The sequence below is a fragment of the Staurois parvus genome, unplaced genomic scaffold (genome assembly GCF_062004578.1).
Source record: "Staurois parvus isolate SC_StPar_1 unplaced genomic scaffold, SC_StPar_1.0 ptg000058l, whole genome shotgun sequence".
NCBI lineage: Eukaryota > Metazoa > Chordata > Amphibia > Anura > Ranidae > Staurois > Staurois parvus.
This window is the reverse complement of record NW_028317854.1, coordinates 11355545-11372036: the sequence shown is the minus strand read 5'-3', so window position 1 is coordinate 11372036 and position 16492 is coordinate 11355545. Positions and strand designations below refer to the sequence as shown.

Sequence of the window (16492 nt, the reverse complement as noted above, 5' to 3'; positions counted from 1 at the left end):
GCCTATTTCACAAATTTTTGTAGAAGCAGTCTGCATTCCTTTAAATGACAATTGCATGGTCGTGCACCCAAATTAAATTTACATCCTTTTTTTCCCCCCCCCACAAATAGAGCTTTCTTTCAGTGGTATTTGATCGCCTATACATTTTTTGCTCTATACCTAAAATGACCAACAATTTTGAGAAAAAAAAAATTGTTTTGATTTTTGCAATTACACATGTCCAGTAAAAAAAAAAAGTCATCAGTTTAGGCCAAAATGTATTTTGCTGCATGTCTTTGTTGAAAAAAAAAAATCCCAATATGTGTAAATTAATTGGTTTACAAATGGCGTTGTGTGTGCATATACACACACAGGATTTTTTTTTTTTTTTGTTTACTAGAAAAGGCGGCGATCAGCGACTTATAGCTGGACTGCGGCGGGCATTCTGACACTGAGGGAACTGACATTCCCAGTGACACCAATACAGTGATCAGTGCTAATAAAAAGCAATGACACTGTACTAATGGCATAGAGCAGGAAGGGGTTAACATGTAATGCGATCAAAGGGTTAACTGTGTGCCATTTCACTGTGTGCGTGCTTAACACTGTAAGCACACTGCTGTGTTTGGCTCTGCTATGCAGAATTTTACTGTAGAAATGTTTGAAAAATGAAAACCTTAAATATCACATTGTCACAAGTATTCAGATCCTTTGCAATAATGCTTGAAATTTAGTCTAGGTGCCTCTTTATTTATCTTGATTGTTGTCGAGATGTTTCTACACCTTGGAGTCCACCTGTGGTAAATTAAATTGAGTGCCATGATTTGGAAAGGCACATGCCTCTCTATTAAAGGCCTCACAGCTGACAATGCATACTGTACCAGAGCAAAAGTCAAGAGTTCAAAAGAACTGCCTGCAGAGATCAGATGGGATTATTGCATGGCACAGCTCTGGGGAAGGCTACACAAAACAATTCTGCTGCACTGAAGGCTCCCTAGTGCACACTGATCCCCCTTGTTCTCAAATGGAATAAGTTTGGCACAGCCAAGACTCTTCCAAGAACTGGTCACCCGACCAAAATGAGCAATTGAGGTAGAAGGACTCAGTAAAAGAGGTGACCAAGAACCCAATGAGATCATCCAGAGATCCTGTGTGATGGGACAACCATCATTGCAGCAGTCCAGAGCTGGGCTTTATGGCACAGTGACTAGACGGAAGCCTCTCCTCAGGTGCAAAAGCAGGGATGGTCACTCGATGGTGACCTACCCAAAATTGTGATCAGTGTGTGGCCAGATTAATCCTGGGAACAGTTTGCTTAACAAGAAAAAAAAAAAAAGCATTGTCTTTTAAGATGCATGTCTTTATGGTGATATTAAACACATGACAATCATAGTAATGCATCCACACTCCAGCAGCACACACAACCTATAAATTCTTTTCTTTTTTTACATTCAAATAAAACCACCATCTACCTGTTCTTTGTAGCAGTATGCAGTGATCACGCAGCAGTGTCCGGCCGAGTGCTGAATGTTCTTGTAGAAGACTTCACTCTAATCTGATGTCTCCTGTGATGCTCACAGATGCCCAACCCTCTTTCCAGCCAGTGCTGACTGCATGGAGAATGGATTGGCATGGAGGGAGGGACTAGGATGTCATTTAGGATCTGTATACACGTTCCAATGTGTGATGTCAATGCCATGTGACCTGCCTAGCTCAAATTACTTTCCAGCAATAGACACCAAACTGAGCATGTGCAGGGTGACTCCAAAGACTGTCTTATCAGGTCAGGGACAATTGAAGGGGAGGATAGTAGAGCCTTTTTACACAGTACAGAGGATTAACCCTTTAGGTTCCACAGTACGTATAACAAGCATGCTTTACTGCATATGCAGGCCGATATTTACTGTTGTGGGTTTAGTTACATTTTAAGCAAACAGCAAGTAAGGACAGAAACCGCAGCCTATGAATTAATGCCATAATTGCTTTTCTTTAAATCCTGCTCTTGCTTTTTGAGAATACAAAAAAGGCTAAACAATGATTGAAAGAGGTTATATGTCTTGGTTATTAAAGCGGAGCTCCACCCAAAAGGGACAGTACTGCTTTAAAGCCTGGTCCCTCGCTCCCGATTAAGGATTGGCATCTTTGCGGAGCGGGTACCCAAAATTGACAGGTACCCGCTCCCACTTCCACTGCATTCGCCTAGGCAATCGGAAGTGGAAACTGTCCTCCTACCCTCCCTCACCATAGTCTTCTGGGACACGTGACTTGTCCCAGAAGTCTATGGGGCCATTCAAGAAGCGCATGCGCAGTAGGCACCCGGCTGTGAAGCTGCAAGCTGTCACAGCCAGTTGCCCACACTGAAGATGCCGGCGCCTGGAACACCAGATGACTGGTGAAACAGGCAGTGGGGAGGACACAGCGGGATCATGGGACAGGTGAGTGGCTGGTTTTTTTTTTTTTTTTTTTAAGTCAGCAACTACAGTTTTTGTTGCTGCCGACTTATTTTTTGACAGTGCGAGTGGAACTCCGCTTTAAGTCCTCTATTTGAAAAAGTGATGTTTAACCAATGTAGTCCTCTACACCAGTGTTTCTCAACCTTTTTTAAGTCACGGCACACTTTAAAAGTATTTTTCAGTCTTGGAAGCACATTCTAAAAAAAGCAGTCTCACCAGCATAGAAAAGCAGTTCTGATCGTACAGAGTGTAGTGGTCAGGTGTTTAGGCCTTGTTCACACAGGTGTATGTCTACATAGGGATGCACAGGTGTTCCGTGCATATTCTCCCATTCATGTCAATTGGGATGCAGTGGCTGCACAGACACAGCCACTGCTCCCAATTTGACATCTGTGTGGGCGAGTTTCCCTGAACACACACTGTCTGCATACGGGGACCCACACGGATGTCAAGTTGGGAAGAGTAGATGTGTCCGTGCAGCCTCTGTGTCCCAACTGACATGAATGGGACTTCCTGTGCATCCCCATGTGGGCAAACATGTCCCTCGTATGGGCATATGCTTACGTACGCCCATTTGAATGGGGCCTAACAGTGTACAAACATACATACCTTCCTACCTACACACAAACTCACATATGTACACTCACTCACGTATGCACATACATAAACACACTCATACACAGCCCTTTGTAAACAAGCAATACCTGACAGAGCGAGTGCCATGTACAGTAAAATGTGTTTTTTCAGAGTCCTGCATGGTATAAGGAGGTGGGGCAGTCGGTGGGACATAGAAAGTAGCCTTTTGCTATTCATGTTCTCTCCATTACTGTCCTAATCCAGCTCCCATTCTCCAATGCAGCACTTCCCTGTCTCTCAGTGACAGCTTCTCAGCCAGTCGACCTCTCTCAGTCAGGAAGCTACAACACCCCTGATGGACCCTGACAGCATCCTGGTTGAGAAAGGCTGCTCTAGACACTGAAAAACTAAAATCACCTTTAAAAAAACAAAAACAAAAAAGAAACAACAGTTTACGCAAATTGTATTGCTGATTTTGATCCACTAAATTTGATGTGGTGTAATAAAAACTGGTATCCATTTTACTACTGTGTTATGCTACCAGTAAAACTTCCACATTATAAAAAAACAAAAAACACCATATACACAATAGAAGTATTTATTCTGAAGTGAACAATACAAGTCATGTTATTTTGCCTTCTGGCTCTGTGCTTGGGCCTTCAGTACTTTCACAACAATCTTCTGTTCTTCAATGAGGAATGCCCGCTTGATTCTGTAAAATAAAAATACCACTCTCAGCCAAATGCAAGAATCTAAGTATTAACCACTTCCTGTCTGGACACTTTTACCATCTTCCTGTCCAGGGCAATTTTCAGCTTTCAGCGCTATCACACTCTGAATGACAATTGCGCAGTCATGCAATACTGTACCCATATGAATTTACCATTTTTTTGAGACAGATAAAGCTTTATTTTGGTGGTATTTATTCACTGCTGGGATTTTTATTTTTTTTACTATGTAAAGAAAAACGTCCAAAGTTTGAAAAAAAGTGTTTTTTTAATAAAATTTTGCAAATAAATATTTCATCATAAATCTTGGCCAAAATTTATTCGGTTATTTTTTTAGTAAAAAAAAAAAAATCCAAATTAGTTTATAACCAAAAATTATAATTTTCAAACATTTTTTTTTACATTTTTATTTTATTTTATATTATTTTTTATTTTTATTTTTTTTTTTACATACTGTCACCCTAGCAGTACAGTGTCACCATGGTGACACTGTACTACTTGTGGGGGGTGATGAAGATTTTTTTTTACACTGATTGCTTTTACACCCATAAAGGCTGTAAACGCAATAATTTCTCCTTCTCTCTGGATGCATTCTTGCAGCCATTGAGAAAATACTGAGTGAGCTGTGATTGGTCACAGCTTGTCACATGGTACAAGGCTGTTGTGAATAGCCTTGTACCATGTGACCTCTGTGATCATTCACAGATTTCACACATAGTAAGCAATGATGTGACAAGTGTCATCTTGCTTACTACTTTGCATGTGATCACTGATTCGCCAATCAGTGATCACATGATCGGGACCTCGTACAGAGGTCCCGTCCGACGATCGGTGTTTCACTGTGTCCGGAGGACACAGCGGGCACCGGATCGCGGTGGTGCGCGCTCCCAGGGAGCGCGCACAGCTAGAAAAGGCAGGTGCCGTTTATGAACGGCAACCCGCCCATGGACTGCCACCTCCCTGCCGTTTATAAACAGCAGGCGGACGGCAAGAGGTTAAAGATGATATTGACAGTTTATACAAACTTATAGCCAAAGTACCCCACACTATGGTAACCTCCCTGTCCACTTGGTAAATCCCACTGAAGACAAAAAACAAAAACAAATGCTTGTTAGGTCTATGGGAGAGAAAGTGGCTCCATCACTAACCATGAACCCTGCTCCAGCGCTCTCCTCCACCTGAAGCTCTGGCCTGTAAACAGGGCCTTGGAATTTTATGTACAATACAGGAAAATTAACCCTGTGTGGTACACCAAGAAGGCTAGAGTGCAACTGGAGCTAGTTGCTGCTTACCGAGCAGGCTGCAGAGAATTGGTCACAGTGCTGGAGGGGAGCTTGTTGGAGCAAAGAGGCAAATATTTACTGCCCGATCTTCTGCCCATAGACTAAAAGATCATTTACCCTTGCAGTGCAGAGGTCCCAGTGCAAGATTAGATTTTTAAATGAGTGTTTGGCTTTAAAAAGCAGTATGGACTTAGAAAAAAGAAATACGCATTTACAGTCACCTAGGTGAATGCAGCTATGACACCTTCTCTGCTCTGCACATATCATAAACAGCTCCTACTTTGTTCACATTTTGTACATCAATTAATTTATGGATGCACAGATAAATCCTGGATCTCTCCTGAAATCCTAATGTTTGGTAACAAGGTGCTTCTCAGGTTCCTGCTGTCTGCCTACATCATAGCAGGGGAAGGGGATAGGAGCCAGCACAGACAAGAACTGACAAAAACACCATGCAATTTCCCAGCCACTGCCTTTTTGAAATGCTGCAGGAACCTTTTTCCCGCGTGATATGCGGGCACAGCAGCCCATAGTGTGGCCTGGCCTACGTATCTACCATAAAAAATAACTATTAGCAGTATGAAGTAAAAGCAGTATAGTATGCACACAATATAAGAGAACATCTTGCACAACCACTCTAAAATCTGGGGCGCAAAATAGCTAAATTACACGGCAACTGTCAAATGGAATAATACCAGATTGGGGAACACCAATGCCTATGCAAACACAGGTTTTCAGAAATTGGTATTAGTAGTGGTGCACTGCAATGAAAATTCTGGACCAAAACTGAAAATTCAGGATGCATTTGGCCGAAAACCGAAATGGGCAGGGTTTTTTTTTTTTTTTAAATACACACACACACACTAAAAAAAAAAAAAAAAAAAAAATCTACACCCCCCCCGTGATGTTTCTGTGATGTGAAGGAAAAAAAAAAAAACACAAGAAAAATGCATCCCTTTAAAGTGCTTCTAAAAGGTGTTTTTTTTTTTTTTTTTAAAAACAACAAACATGTCTATACTTACCTACTGTGTGTAGTGGTTTTGCACAGAGCAGCCTGGATCCTCCTCTTCTCAGGTCCCAAGCAGGCTCTCCTGGCTTCTCCTTTGTGTTGGGTGCCCCCACAGCAAGCAGCTTGCTATGGGAGCACCCACTGCTCCGTGTGTCCGTTCACACACACAGCTGCGGCTTGGCCCCACCCCCTCTCCTAATTGGTTGACTGGCTGTGATTGACAGCAGTGGAAGCCAATGGCTCCTGCTTGCTGTCTCAGCCAATGAGGAGGCAGAGAACCGGGGCAGCCGAGGCTGTCATTCACATCGCAATGAGGCTCAGATAAGTATTGAGGGGGCTGAGGGAGTTGCTGCACACAAGTGGTTTTCTTACTTTCATACACAGAATGCATAAAGGTAAAAAAACTTGAGCCTTTACAACCACTTTAAATTCAATGTATGTCTTTACACTGGTCCGTTGTGCTTCCTTTGTGGTGTTAAAAATCCCGGTTGCTGCATTTTTGGCAAGAAAAAAAAAAAAAAAGCACCCCCGCACCTTTTTGCAGAAATGCACTACAGTCCATTTAACATGGTTTCCTATGGGGTACGTTCACATCTATGCTTTTTCAGCCTGCTGCGTTTTTGGAAAGAGCCACGGACTTTTTTTTTTAAACGCAAAGAATTGCGTTTTTGGTTCAACAGACTTCAAGGGAGACACTGCAGAACATGCATGTATTGCGTTTTTGACCTTTTTCATGCATTTGTCACGGTTTGCATTTTTTATCTGCTCAACAAGTTGGCTCAAAAAATTAAAATAAAACACAAAACGTGCATGCAAAAATGGCAAACCGCACTGCAAAAAATGGACAAAAACAAACTGCACTGTGTGAACCAAGCATGAAATGCATTGAAAACACATCAAAATTGCACATGTTGCGTTTGCGATGCACTTTACACTTTTAATATGCCCAGCAACAAGTTGGCCAAAAACAAAAAAAAACGAAACAAAAACCACACGCAAAATGCATCAAAAACATGCATACAAAAAAGGATAAAAAAAAAAAACGCAAAATGCACTGCAAAAAGTACTGGAAAGCAGACAAAACGCAAAAAGTGCATACGTGTGAACCAGGAGCGAAATGCAACAAAAATGCACGTGTTGCATTTTTGATCTGTTCTTAATCTGCCCAGCAACAAGTTGGCACAAAAAACTTTAAAAAATTAAAAACTCAAAAAACGCATTAAAAAAAACCCACGTTAAACACGCGTGCAAAAACGCAAAACGGACTGCAAAAAGGACAAAACGCAAACTGCACTGGTGTGAACCAGGCCTGAAAAGCAAAAACGCACACGTGTTGCGGTTTATGCTTTTTTTGTCACATGATCCAAGAAAAACATACCCTAAAATGGCAAAATCGCACATTTTTAGCAGCCATTATCAGCACCTTTTTTCCCTACTGACAAACTGCCGACAACACTATTTTTGGTCGCCAATACAGCGGAGCATCCCTAGGCATTAGCAAAGATATTTCTGAGCAGTTGTGGTGATGACAGGAATTTTTCTGCACAGGTACCCTTTGAACTAATGCAAAACAAGATTTTTCACAATTCCATTATATACCGAAACCATTTTATTGTAGAAAAGAGGTCTACAAGTACCCATTACCACTGTTCATGAAGATAGTTCATATAGGCACCGATAATGGCTACATGGCTAACATTCCAGCTACAGATAAGTAATGTCACTAAGGCTCCATGCACACTAGCTTTTTTAAGCTCTTGAACGCCCTGTGGGAGGGGCGAAACGCGTCAACGCACTTCCGGTCTGCTGTCACTTCCGGTGAGTGGAACGCACGCTGCTGGGGGCGTTCCAGGCGGCCATCTTCATTGTTGGAACTATTGTCTGTTATCCTCTGCAAACCAGGAGTTAGTGAGGTCCCTGGATTGGATTGCGGTCTTATGGATATATGTGTGCCAATGGAGGCAATAAATCAATGTTTTTTATTCTCTTTAAGCATGTGAGTGGCCTGGTGTTATTTTATTACTATACATGTTACTAGCAGTTTTACACTATGGCTGTTTTGCACCGGTATGGAGTTCTGAATAGGAGTATATCAAGCCATACAGGGTGAAAGGAGTTTTGGAAGATTTTGAGAGGGGGTGTAGGATCCCTAAAATCCTAAAAGGCGCAACAGTCATATTTTTTCACTGGTGAATGTGGAAGCACATTTCTTTTGGAGAAGATTTTTTGCTTGTGTTTTTGGGAAGAAAGAATTTGTTTTTACACACAGAGTTATTTTAATTTTTGGACACCAATTAAGCATTTATTTTAATTATTTTTTTTCACTGATATATATATTTTTTTTAGATTTTTCAATTGATTTATTTACTTATAATTTTTGATTGATATTTACACTTCTTTGATTTATATTGTTTATGGTGAGGAGGTTGATTTGCGCTGTTTTTATCTTATATTTTAATTGGTGTGATACACTGGTGCGCAGCAGCATTTTTTACCTCTACTACTTTTTGGTAGGTAGTCCTGTGCACTGGGATGTGAGAGATATTTATAGCAGGGGGTATGTATGACTAGTAAGGCGATGCACTCATTTACATAGAGTGGCACAAGTGTTACCCCTCTGTGACTTGCATCACATACACAGCAGTAACCTCTAAAGGCTCATTCACACAGTGAAAATATTAGACGAAAGATTGTTCGGGTTTTTTTTTTGCATGCTAGTCTCATCACTAAACTTACGAAAATTCTTGTATAACAGAATAAACCTTTCCGCGGTGATGTAATGAATTCTTTCATTTTTGAGCATGAGTGGTATTGGTTTTTTTTTTACGACCCAATACTGTACTGATTGAACAAAAGTCATTTGTTCTGTTATCATATGAGAAATTTTTCAAGCTCATCCCTTTGGATAATTACATGAACTGTCATGATCAGCTCTTGAAAACAGTGTACCAAATTATTGGACAACCGCTTCAAAAGTGGTATTTTTCGTCTGATTTTCTCAGCACATGTACTAGGCATTAATCTGTGTGCCATGTTCCAGAACCAGCAGCAATTTTGATAGCAAGGCTCCAGCTGGGAGCTGCTGTAAATCAGCAGCTCCATGGGGACATGCACAACATGCTTTTGGCACAGCTTCCTTCAGCTCCCAGCAGCAATCCCAGGGAAGCTGGCAGGATCACCAACCATGTAACTTTTAAAGGAATAGAACTAGAACATTCAAGGTTATCTTTAAAAAAAGAACTATACATATAAACATATGATTAATCTTAATTTCTGGGGTAACATACATAACTTACAATAAAAGAGCTGCATCTAATACTGAAGCTGGTAACGCTTATAAAAAAAAAAAAATCTTTCCATCACTAGAGCTACCAAAACATTCAATTTTCAAGAGTCATTTCAACCTACATACACCAAACTGAGTGGATCTACTTCTCTGCAAGCAGCAACTTCAATTTCACCCATTTTAACTACAGTAATACAGCAGTTCGTACAGTAATTCACACAAAGTGAATTTGCCCACACAAACAATTGAAAATTAACAGTTGAAATGTTTATTGAAGCAATCGCATCAGTGCAACGTTTCAAGGCCATGTAGGAACTCTTTGTCAAGAATGTAGTGATATGACATCACATACCTGATGAGGTCCTACGTGACCATGAAACATTGCACTGACAGTCTGATGTGATTATTTCAATAAAAGTTTGGACAATTACAGATCCATGGTATGCTGGTGACATGTTCTTCTTTTCTACTTGTAGCATTTAAGGCAATAAAAGAAAAAAAAAATCTCTACTAGGATATGTATATTTATGTGGAACCTGCACACTACTGTACTAGTTTTTAATGCATCTGCACTGTAACACATGAAAATGTATTCCAATGCATTGCCTCTTAAGTCTCCAGCAACCAGCATATGTAATACTAACAGAAGTCTACAGAAACACATTGTAAACTGATGTAAAATGTTTGTAAATAAATTGATGCTTTAAAATTATTCTGGGATATTAAGTGAACAGCTCCCGGTTGAACTGTTTTACAATTATGGCACATTACCCGGATATAGATTTTTTTTTCTCCCAAACCACCAAAGATTTACTGCAATCCAAATGAACACACTATCACACCAAGCTTACCTGTCACGAACACATTTAGCACACATGGATCCACCATAAGCTCTGCTGACATGCTTTTTTGTTTTTGAAAGCCTCATAAGCACCTTTGGTCTGACTGCTCGGATCTGTAGAATGATTAGAAAAATTGTTCATAAAACATTTCCAAAACATCTAAAAATATCCAACATTTTCCAAGAAAAACAGACTTTTCTATACGTCACTGTACAGTAGATTAAAGTATGGCTAAAGCCAAAACTCTCTTCCATTTTGAATACAGTAGGTTTAAAAATGGCTGTCCGTTTTTCTCTTGGCATCTGTATCTCTTTACGAACCTTCACTTCCTGTCCTGTAGACAGGAAGGAAAGGATATCTTTCCAATGTGAGGGAAATCACCTCATAGCAGCACTTCACCCAAAAGGGGAAGTTTTCTCCCCCCCCCGTAGCTGGCCAGCTAAGACCAGTCCTAGGTTGCTAATATGGTTCACATATATGTGTATACCAAACCTGCCAATAAACCTCAGTACAGTGTATATGTGCATATGTTAAAGCCAAAAGCAGAATCATTGCTGTAATTTATGTCTTTGATTGTTATATGACATTTATATATTCATTGTGTTAGCAGAAGCAGAAAAGGAAAATATGCCTTTAAGAGTTAAAGATGAGCCAATCACAGACAGCCTCATACTGTACAGAGCCTTAACCAATCCCAGCCAGTTTCACATTTATGCCTGTGTAAAACTCCCTGCTAGGATTTTCTAGAGACACATGCTCACCAGACAGAGGAGGAAACAGACAGTTCCAATCAGAAAAGCTTTATGGAAGCAGAGAAGGCCAAATAGGTATTTAATGCACTTGTGTGTTCCTCTGTTGTTTAGTAATACAGGTAGATCTGTATGTAAAATCTGTTGTGTTTACTTGTAGTTCCACCGAACTTACGAATTAAACGAATCAAGTCACTGTAGAGTAATCTAACGAATTTATAAATCCAAGTGAATTTATCAATCTATCGAAATATACAGAACAAATTTATCAAATCTATTGAACCTATCGAGATAAGCTATTGAATCAACCCAATGTAATACAAATTAAACCATTGTAATATGAAAGAAATAAGCCATTGTAAGCAGTGTTATATGAAGATTGAAGTTATTAAAGAAGTTAACTAAAGTATTCGGTGTGCTCTTTAAACCTACTGCATCCATAGAGCGGCATTGGAGGAATTACAGAGTAAAGTCAGTCTAATCAAACAAAGAAACAGCAATTGCATAATTTTTCTAATGCCACAGCGCACTAGGCACCAAAGGGTGCTACGCCTGCCACCCCCCCCCCCCCCACCCCCCCCAAGTCCCAGTGGACTGGGGGACCATTCAAAGAGCAGCATGGCTTGTACATGCAGAGTGGGCAGCTGGCTGTGAAGTCACAAGGAGTCACTGCCAGCTGCCCACAGTTAACATGCCAGTGCAGGAAACTGAAGACTGGCGAAGAAACCGGCTTAGGAGAGGACAGTGCTGGATCCTTAGGCAGGTGAGTGCTTGATTATTTAAAGTTATCAGCTACAGTGTTTGTAGCTGCTGACTTTTAATTTTTGCAGAATGAATGAAGAACCACTTTAAGCTGGCCAAACATGGATCAAAAGTCAGGCAGCTCAGCAGGGACAGGCTAAATTTCGATCCATCTATGACCATCTCCATTCGAGAGAAGATGTTGGAAAATGTGGGTTCTATCAATGCATGCTGCCAAAAGACTACAGTGGTGGTCAGTGTATTCAGGCAGTGGAGGAGTCCTGCTGTCATAATAAAATACTGTGGAAAGATTTCCTTAATCCACCTCCAATGTGTGGTTGGGGAAGGTGAGGATTTTTTTGAAATCAGCAGGCTGACTGGGGAAAAAAAAAAAAAGGGGTAGGATCCATCTATGGTTATCCTCACTCACTTACATTTCTCATGGCATTGGTAATCAGGACAACTACAGAAAGAGCATCTCTTGATGGGGCAATAAAATCCTGACTGACTATCTAAATCTAAAGAATTTTCATCCATATTTATATGCTCATAACACTATAATGAAATTTCCACAAGCAAAAGGCATGGACAGGAGAAAGTCAACTGATTCCAATAGGCTGTGCAGGCAAACAATTAGTTGTCACTTTCCCGCCAGCTAAAAGAAACAAAGTTTCCTTTTAGTTTATTTCCGGAGGTGAAAGAAACAAAAGTTTCCTTTAGCTCCGGGAAAATTACAGCTAATTCTGTGAGCTATAGCGAAAAAAAGAAAAAAAAAAAAAAGCCGGCAATTGCATTTAAAAATCTGCACCTACATATAGTGACAGCCAGTAAGGGAGCCTCTCTGTATACACTGCTCCCTCCTGCCCCCTCCTTGCACACACTGCCCTGACCCCTCCCCCTTACAAAGAGAACCTGTCACTCATTTGCTATCACATAGGGGACTATTGGTCCCCTATGTGATAGCAATAAAATCATAAGTTAAAACACACACACATTGGAGCCTCCCCACCCCCACATACGCAGCCATTTCGGTTCAGTTTTCAGCCACATGCATTCTGAATTTTCGGTATCGGCACAAGACTTTTAATTCGGTGCACCACTAATTCTAGTCTATGAAATATGTAACCTGCTCTTTTCATCCCCAATACCATCATTTCTCAGACTTGGCAGCTATACAAACTAAGAATATTACACCCACACAACTATAGAATAAGCCAGGTTTTTCAGTATCACCTCAATGTGAAAGCAGATAGCACACTTACACCACGGAGTCTTCCTGGGCAGATGCCACATGCTGATTTAGGGGCTTTGCCAACCTTCTTGGTGTACAAATAAACAATTCTGTTTCCTGGTGTTCGGGACCTATAAAATAAAGAACCATTCAATAAGAGCCCCAACATTAGACATGAACTTATCCAATGCCAAGAGGATACTAATATACTTACAGCCGGGTCTTGTTTGAGGCTGTATTGTAGGACAGCCTACGACGGTAAGTCAGGCGTTGAACCATTTCTGATATCTATACAGAAATAAAAGGAATACACCTTAAAGTCTCTAAAAAAAAAGCCCTTCTGATACAATCACTTCAAAATGTGAAAAGGCTGCCGGCTCCCCATATACCCCTAAAAATCAATTCAATAAATGCAATCGACAACACGGGATTCAAAACGACTTCCAGCACACATCCAATGCTGACAGGTTTCATCTCCCAAGACAGAACCATGTTAACGTTTTTAAAAGAAGAATCATATGATTAGAAATAAGTCTGGGCACCAATAATCCTCATAACCTTATACCAGACCTAAGTAATTGTATATGATCAGCAGGCAGTCCTACTTTGTACGATTTCCCATCTATTACCAAGCTGACCAACTACATGGCACAATTGGATATAAATTGAGGCAGGCGCTCACATAGTTTTGGTGAGAGTTATGCATTGTAATGTGTTAAAGTGCACTGCTAGACAGGTGCTTTGGGGTGCCATTAAAGTGGACTATTAAAGCGGAGTTCCACGATCCCGCGTTGCCCCCGCAGCAGCCCGTTTCACCAGCCGACCTGTATTCCAGAGGGTACTTGTCAAATTCGGGTACCAGTTCCCCTCCTCTCCCCAAAGGTGACAATCCTTAAAGCGGAGTTCCACCCAAAAAGGGGAAGTTGCGCTTTAAAAAATTGGTCCCCCGCTGCTCCCCATTAAAGATTGGCACCTTTGGGGAGCGGGGTGAGGGGGTAACAAGTACCCAAATTTGACAGGTACCCGCTCTCACGTCCGCTGCGATCGCCTAGGCAAGCTGTCACAGCCAGGTATGGAATACAGGACGGCTGGTGAAACGGGCTGTGGCGGGGGCAACGTGGGATCGTGGGACAGGTGAGTGGTTGTTTTTTTAAAAGTCATCAGCTACAGTTTTTGTAGCTGCTTTTATTTTTTTTACAGAGTGAACGGAACTCTGCTTTAATGGGGAGCGGGGGACCAATCTTTAAAGCGGACCTTCCCCTTTTGGGTGGAACTCCGCTTTAAGTAGAAATTAGAAGTTAACAGGTGGTCTTTTATTGCAGAAGAGACCACTATGGGGATACAAGGATTCAACAGAGCATTTGTGATATATATTTCTGTCTCAGATCGCCGTGGCGCATCTGACCAGCAATGGGTGCAGGTACCTGTCATAACCAGGTACCTGCTACCCACTCCCCCCCAAAAGTGACAAATGTGGCAGTGGAAGGGGGGAGAATGCAAACAACTTCCCCTTTGGGTGACGTTCAACTTTGAAGTGTTACTAAACCCAGGACCCTGCATCCACTATATCTGGTCTCCCACAGTACACACAACCTGAAAATGCAATTATTTTAGAGCAGTTTTGTGACATCAGTGTCCAGCAGAACACTGGTTAAAGCTTGTAAGAGGACTTTTCATTCTGCTCTAGGAGGATGCAGGACCCCTGACCTCTGCCTGGACAGTGCTGATTGGCCCTGTGATGCACTCTCCCAAGTGTAAAAAAACCAAAAAAAAAAACCACTGTAACAATACACACCAAACTGACTCCACAAAATATGTCTTATCAGAAGTTAAGAGTGGAACACTGGAAGAAGGGTAGGATCAGAGAAGACCAAATTAAAACAGCATTTTTTTACACAATGCAGAGGAATAACCCCTTAGGTTCCACAGTGAGTAAAACAAGCATGCTTTACTGCCCAGGTGTCAAACACAAGGCCTGGGGGCTGATTCCGGCCCTCCAGGCCATTTCATGTGGCCCTTGCACCTCTCATGTAGGTACCTCCTTGTCTCCACCCCCACTTTGTCTCAGAGAGGAGAATAGAACTCCTCTGCCAAATCCTGCACCTCTCAGTGCAGCACCCCCTCATCTCTGCCTTCCCTGGTCTCAGCAGACTCTGGTAACTGACTTCACTCCTCTTCTGGTCCTCCTCCAGACCCTGCACTTTCTTCTTTCCAGCTCTTCCCCCAAAGGGTGTGCATGGTGATATTAGGAAGGTGTGGGGATTCTTGACATCTGATGTAATGGGGGGTGAGGTGCTCTGGACATTGAGTCTCAAAGATACAACCATAATGCTGATACAGCCCGCGAAGAAATGGAGTTTGACACCCATGCCTTACTGCATATACAGACTGATTATACTGTTGTGAATTTAGTAACACCTTATATAGGCAAAAAAAAAAAACAAATAAGCATTTTCAGGCATTTCCATTGAAGTCTATGGGGACAAAAATGCTCAATTCTGCCCAAAAAGTATCTTGTGCACTTTTTGGAGCGACAAGCGTTTTGCTACAAGGGATAGAAGCCTCGGATGTGAACAGGGGCCATTGGAATGAATGGGATGGTTCTTGTTAAGCATTTTTGAAGAGTGGACGAGGCCTTAGACTTTAATAAATGCCCCACAGCACAGCCATACACATGATCAGAGGAACTATGGAAATCCGACCTCAGGGATGCCATCAATGATGTGTACACACCACATCCCTGTGCTTAGAGGAGATCTCCTGTCCTGAACACACCACATCCCTGTGCTTAGAGGAGATCTCCTGTCCTGAACACACCACATCCCTGTGCTTAGAGGAGATCTCCTGTCCTGAACACACCACATCCCTGTGCTTAGAGGAGATCTCCTGTCCTGAACACAGAACACACCACATCCCTGTGCTTAAAGGAGATCTCCTGTCCTGAACACACCACATCCCTGTGCTTAGAGGAGATCTCCTGTCCTGAACAAAGAACACACCACATCCCTGTGCTTAGAGGAGATCTCCTGTCCTGAACACACCACATCCCTGTGCTTAGAGGAGATGTCCTGAACACAGCACTGCCCAGACACCCGGCTCCCAGGACAACACTGAGACAAGCCGCCTGACACTAACATTCCCGCACCGCTGTCCCCCTCACCTCCCGCCTCGGCTGACAATACAACTACCAGAAGAACAAGGAATATCCCCGCCACTACCACTCCGGCTTCCCGGAGCTCCGCTCTCAACGCACAACGAGGATTAACACGGATTGAGAACGCAAAGCCCTGCTTGTGTACTGTAAAAAGCCGCCATACCTGGTACCGCCGTCACCGGAAGAGGAAAGAGAGAGGGCGGAGCTGAGCCAAGCGGAAGAATTTACTGTCAGCCCGCCCACTTAGTCCTGAGCCGCTTCCGGAGCTATGTGTTTATTTTTCCGCCGAAGATAGATATTAAGAGTATACCTCTGCAAAGACTAGTCACATCATATCTGGTATTGGTTCTTCCCCAGCTATGCCTTCTGTGCTATCTCTGCAAAGCTGTTGCAATCTGTGTGGCAGCGAAGTGAATAAGTGGGCATGTTTCCCTTAACAAACATGGCAGCACAGGCGTCCC

The 16492-nt window shown here is 42.1% G+C and overlaps 1 protein-coding gene across 1 annotated transcript; it reads right to left on the bottom strand.

Moving 5' to 3' along the window:
- Window positions 1–3590: 3590 nt before the first annotated feature.
- On the bottom strand, window positions 3591–16274 carry RPL34 (ribosomal protein L34). Its single transcript, XM_089668494.1, has 5 exons — window positions 16195–16274; window positions 13092–13165; window positions 12909–13008; window positions 10166–10269; window positions 3591–3720 (listed from the first exon to the last, which is right to left on the bottom strand). The coding sequence occupies exons 2-5, from the start codon at window positions 13154–13156 to the stop codon at window positions 3636–3638; spliced, it is 354 nt and encodes a 117-aa protein (XP_089524620.1). The 5' UTR covers window positions 13157–13165; window positions 16195–16274; the 3' UTR covers window positions 3591–3635.
- Between the last annotated feature and the right edge of the window lie 218 nt (window positions 16275–16492).

Coding starts and splice junctions, on each gene's coding strand:
- RPL34 (XM_089668494.1), bottom strand. CDS start 13,156: ATGGTTCAACGCCTGACTTACCGTCGTAGGCTGTCCTACAATACAGCC. Junction 10,270..12,908: donor GCCCAGGAAGACTCCGTGGT/GTAAGTGTGCTA, acceptor ATCATTCTACAG/ATCCGAGCAGTCAGACCAAA. Junction 3,721..10,165: donor GCTAAATGTGTTCGTGACAG/GTAAGCTTGGTG, acceptor TTTATTTTACAG/AATCAAGCGGGCATTCCTCA.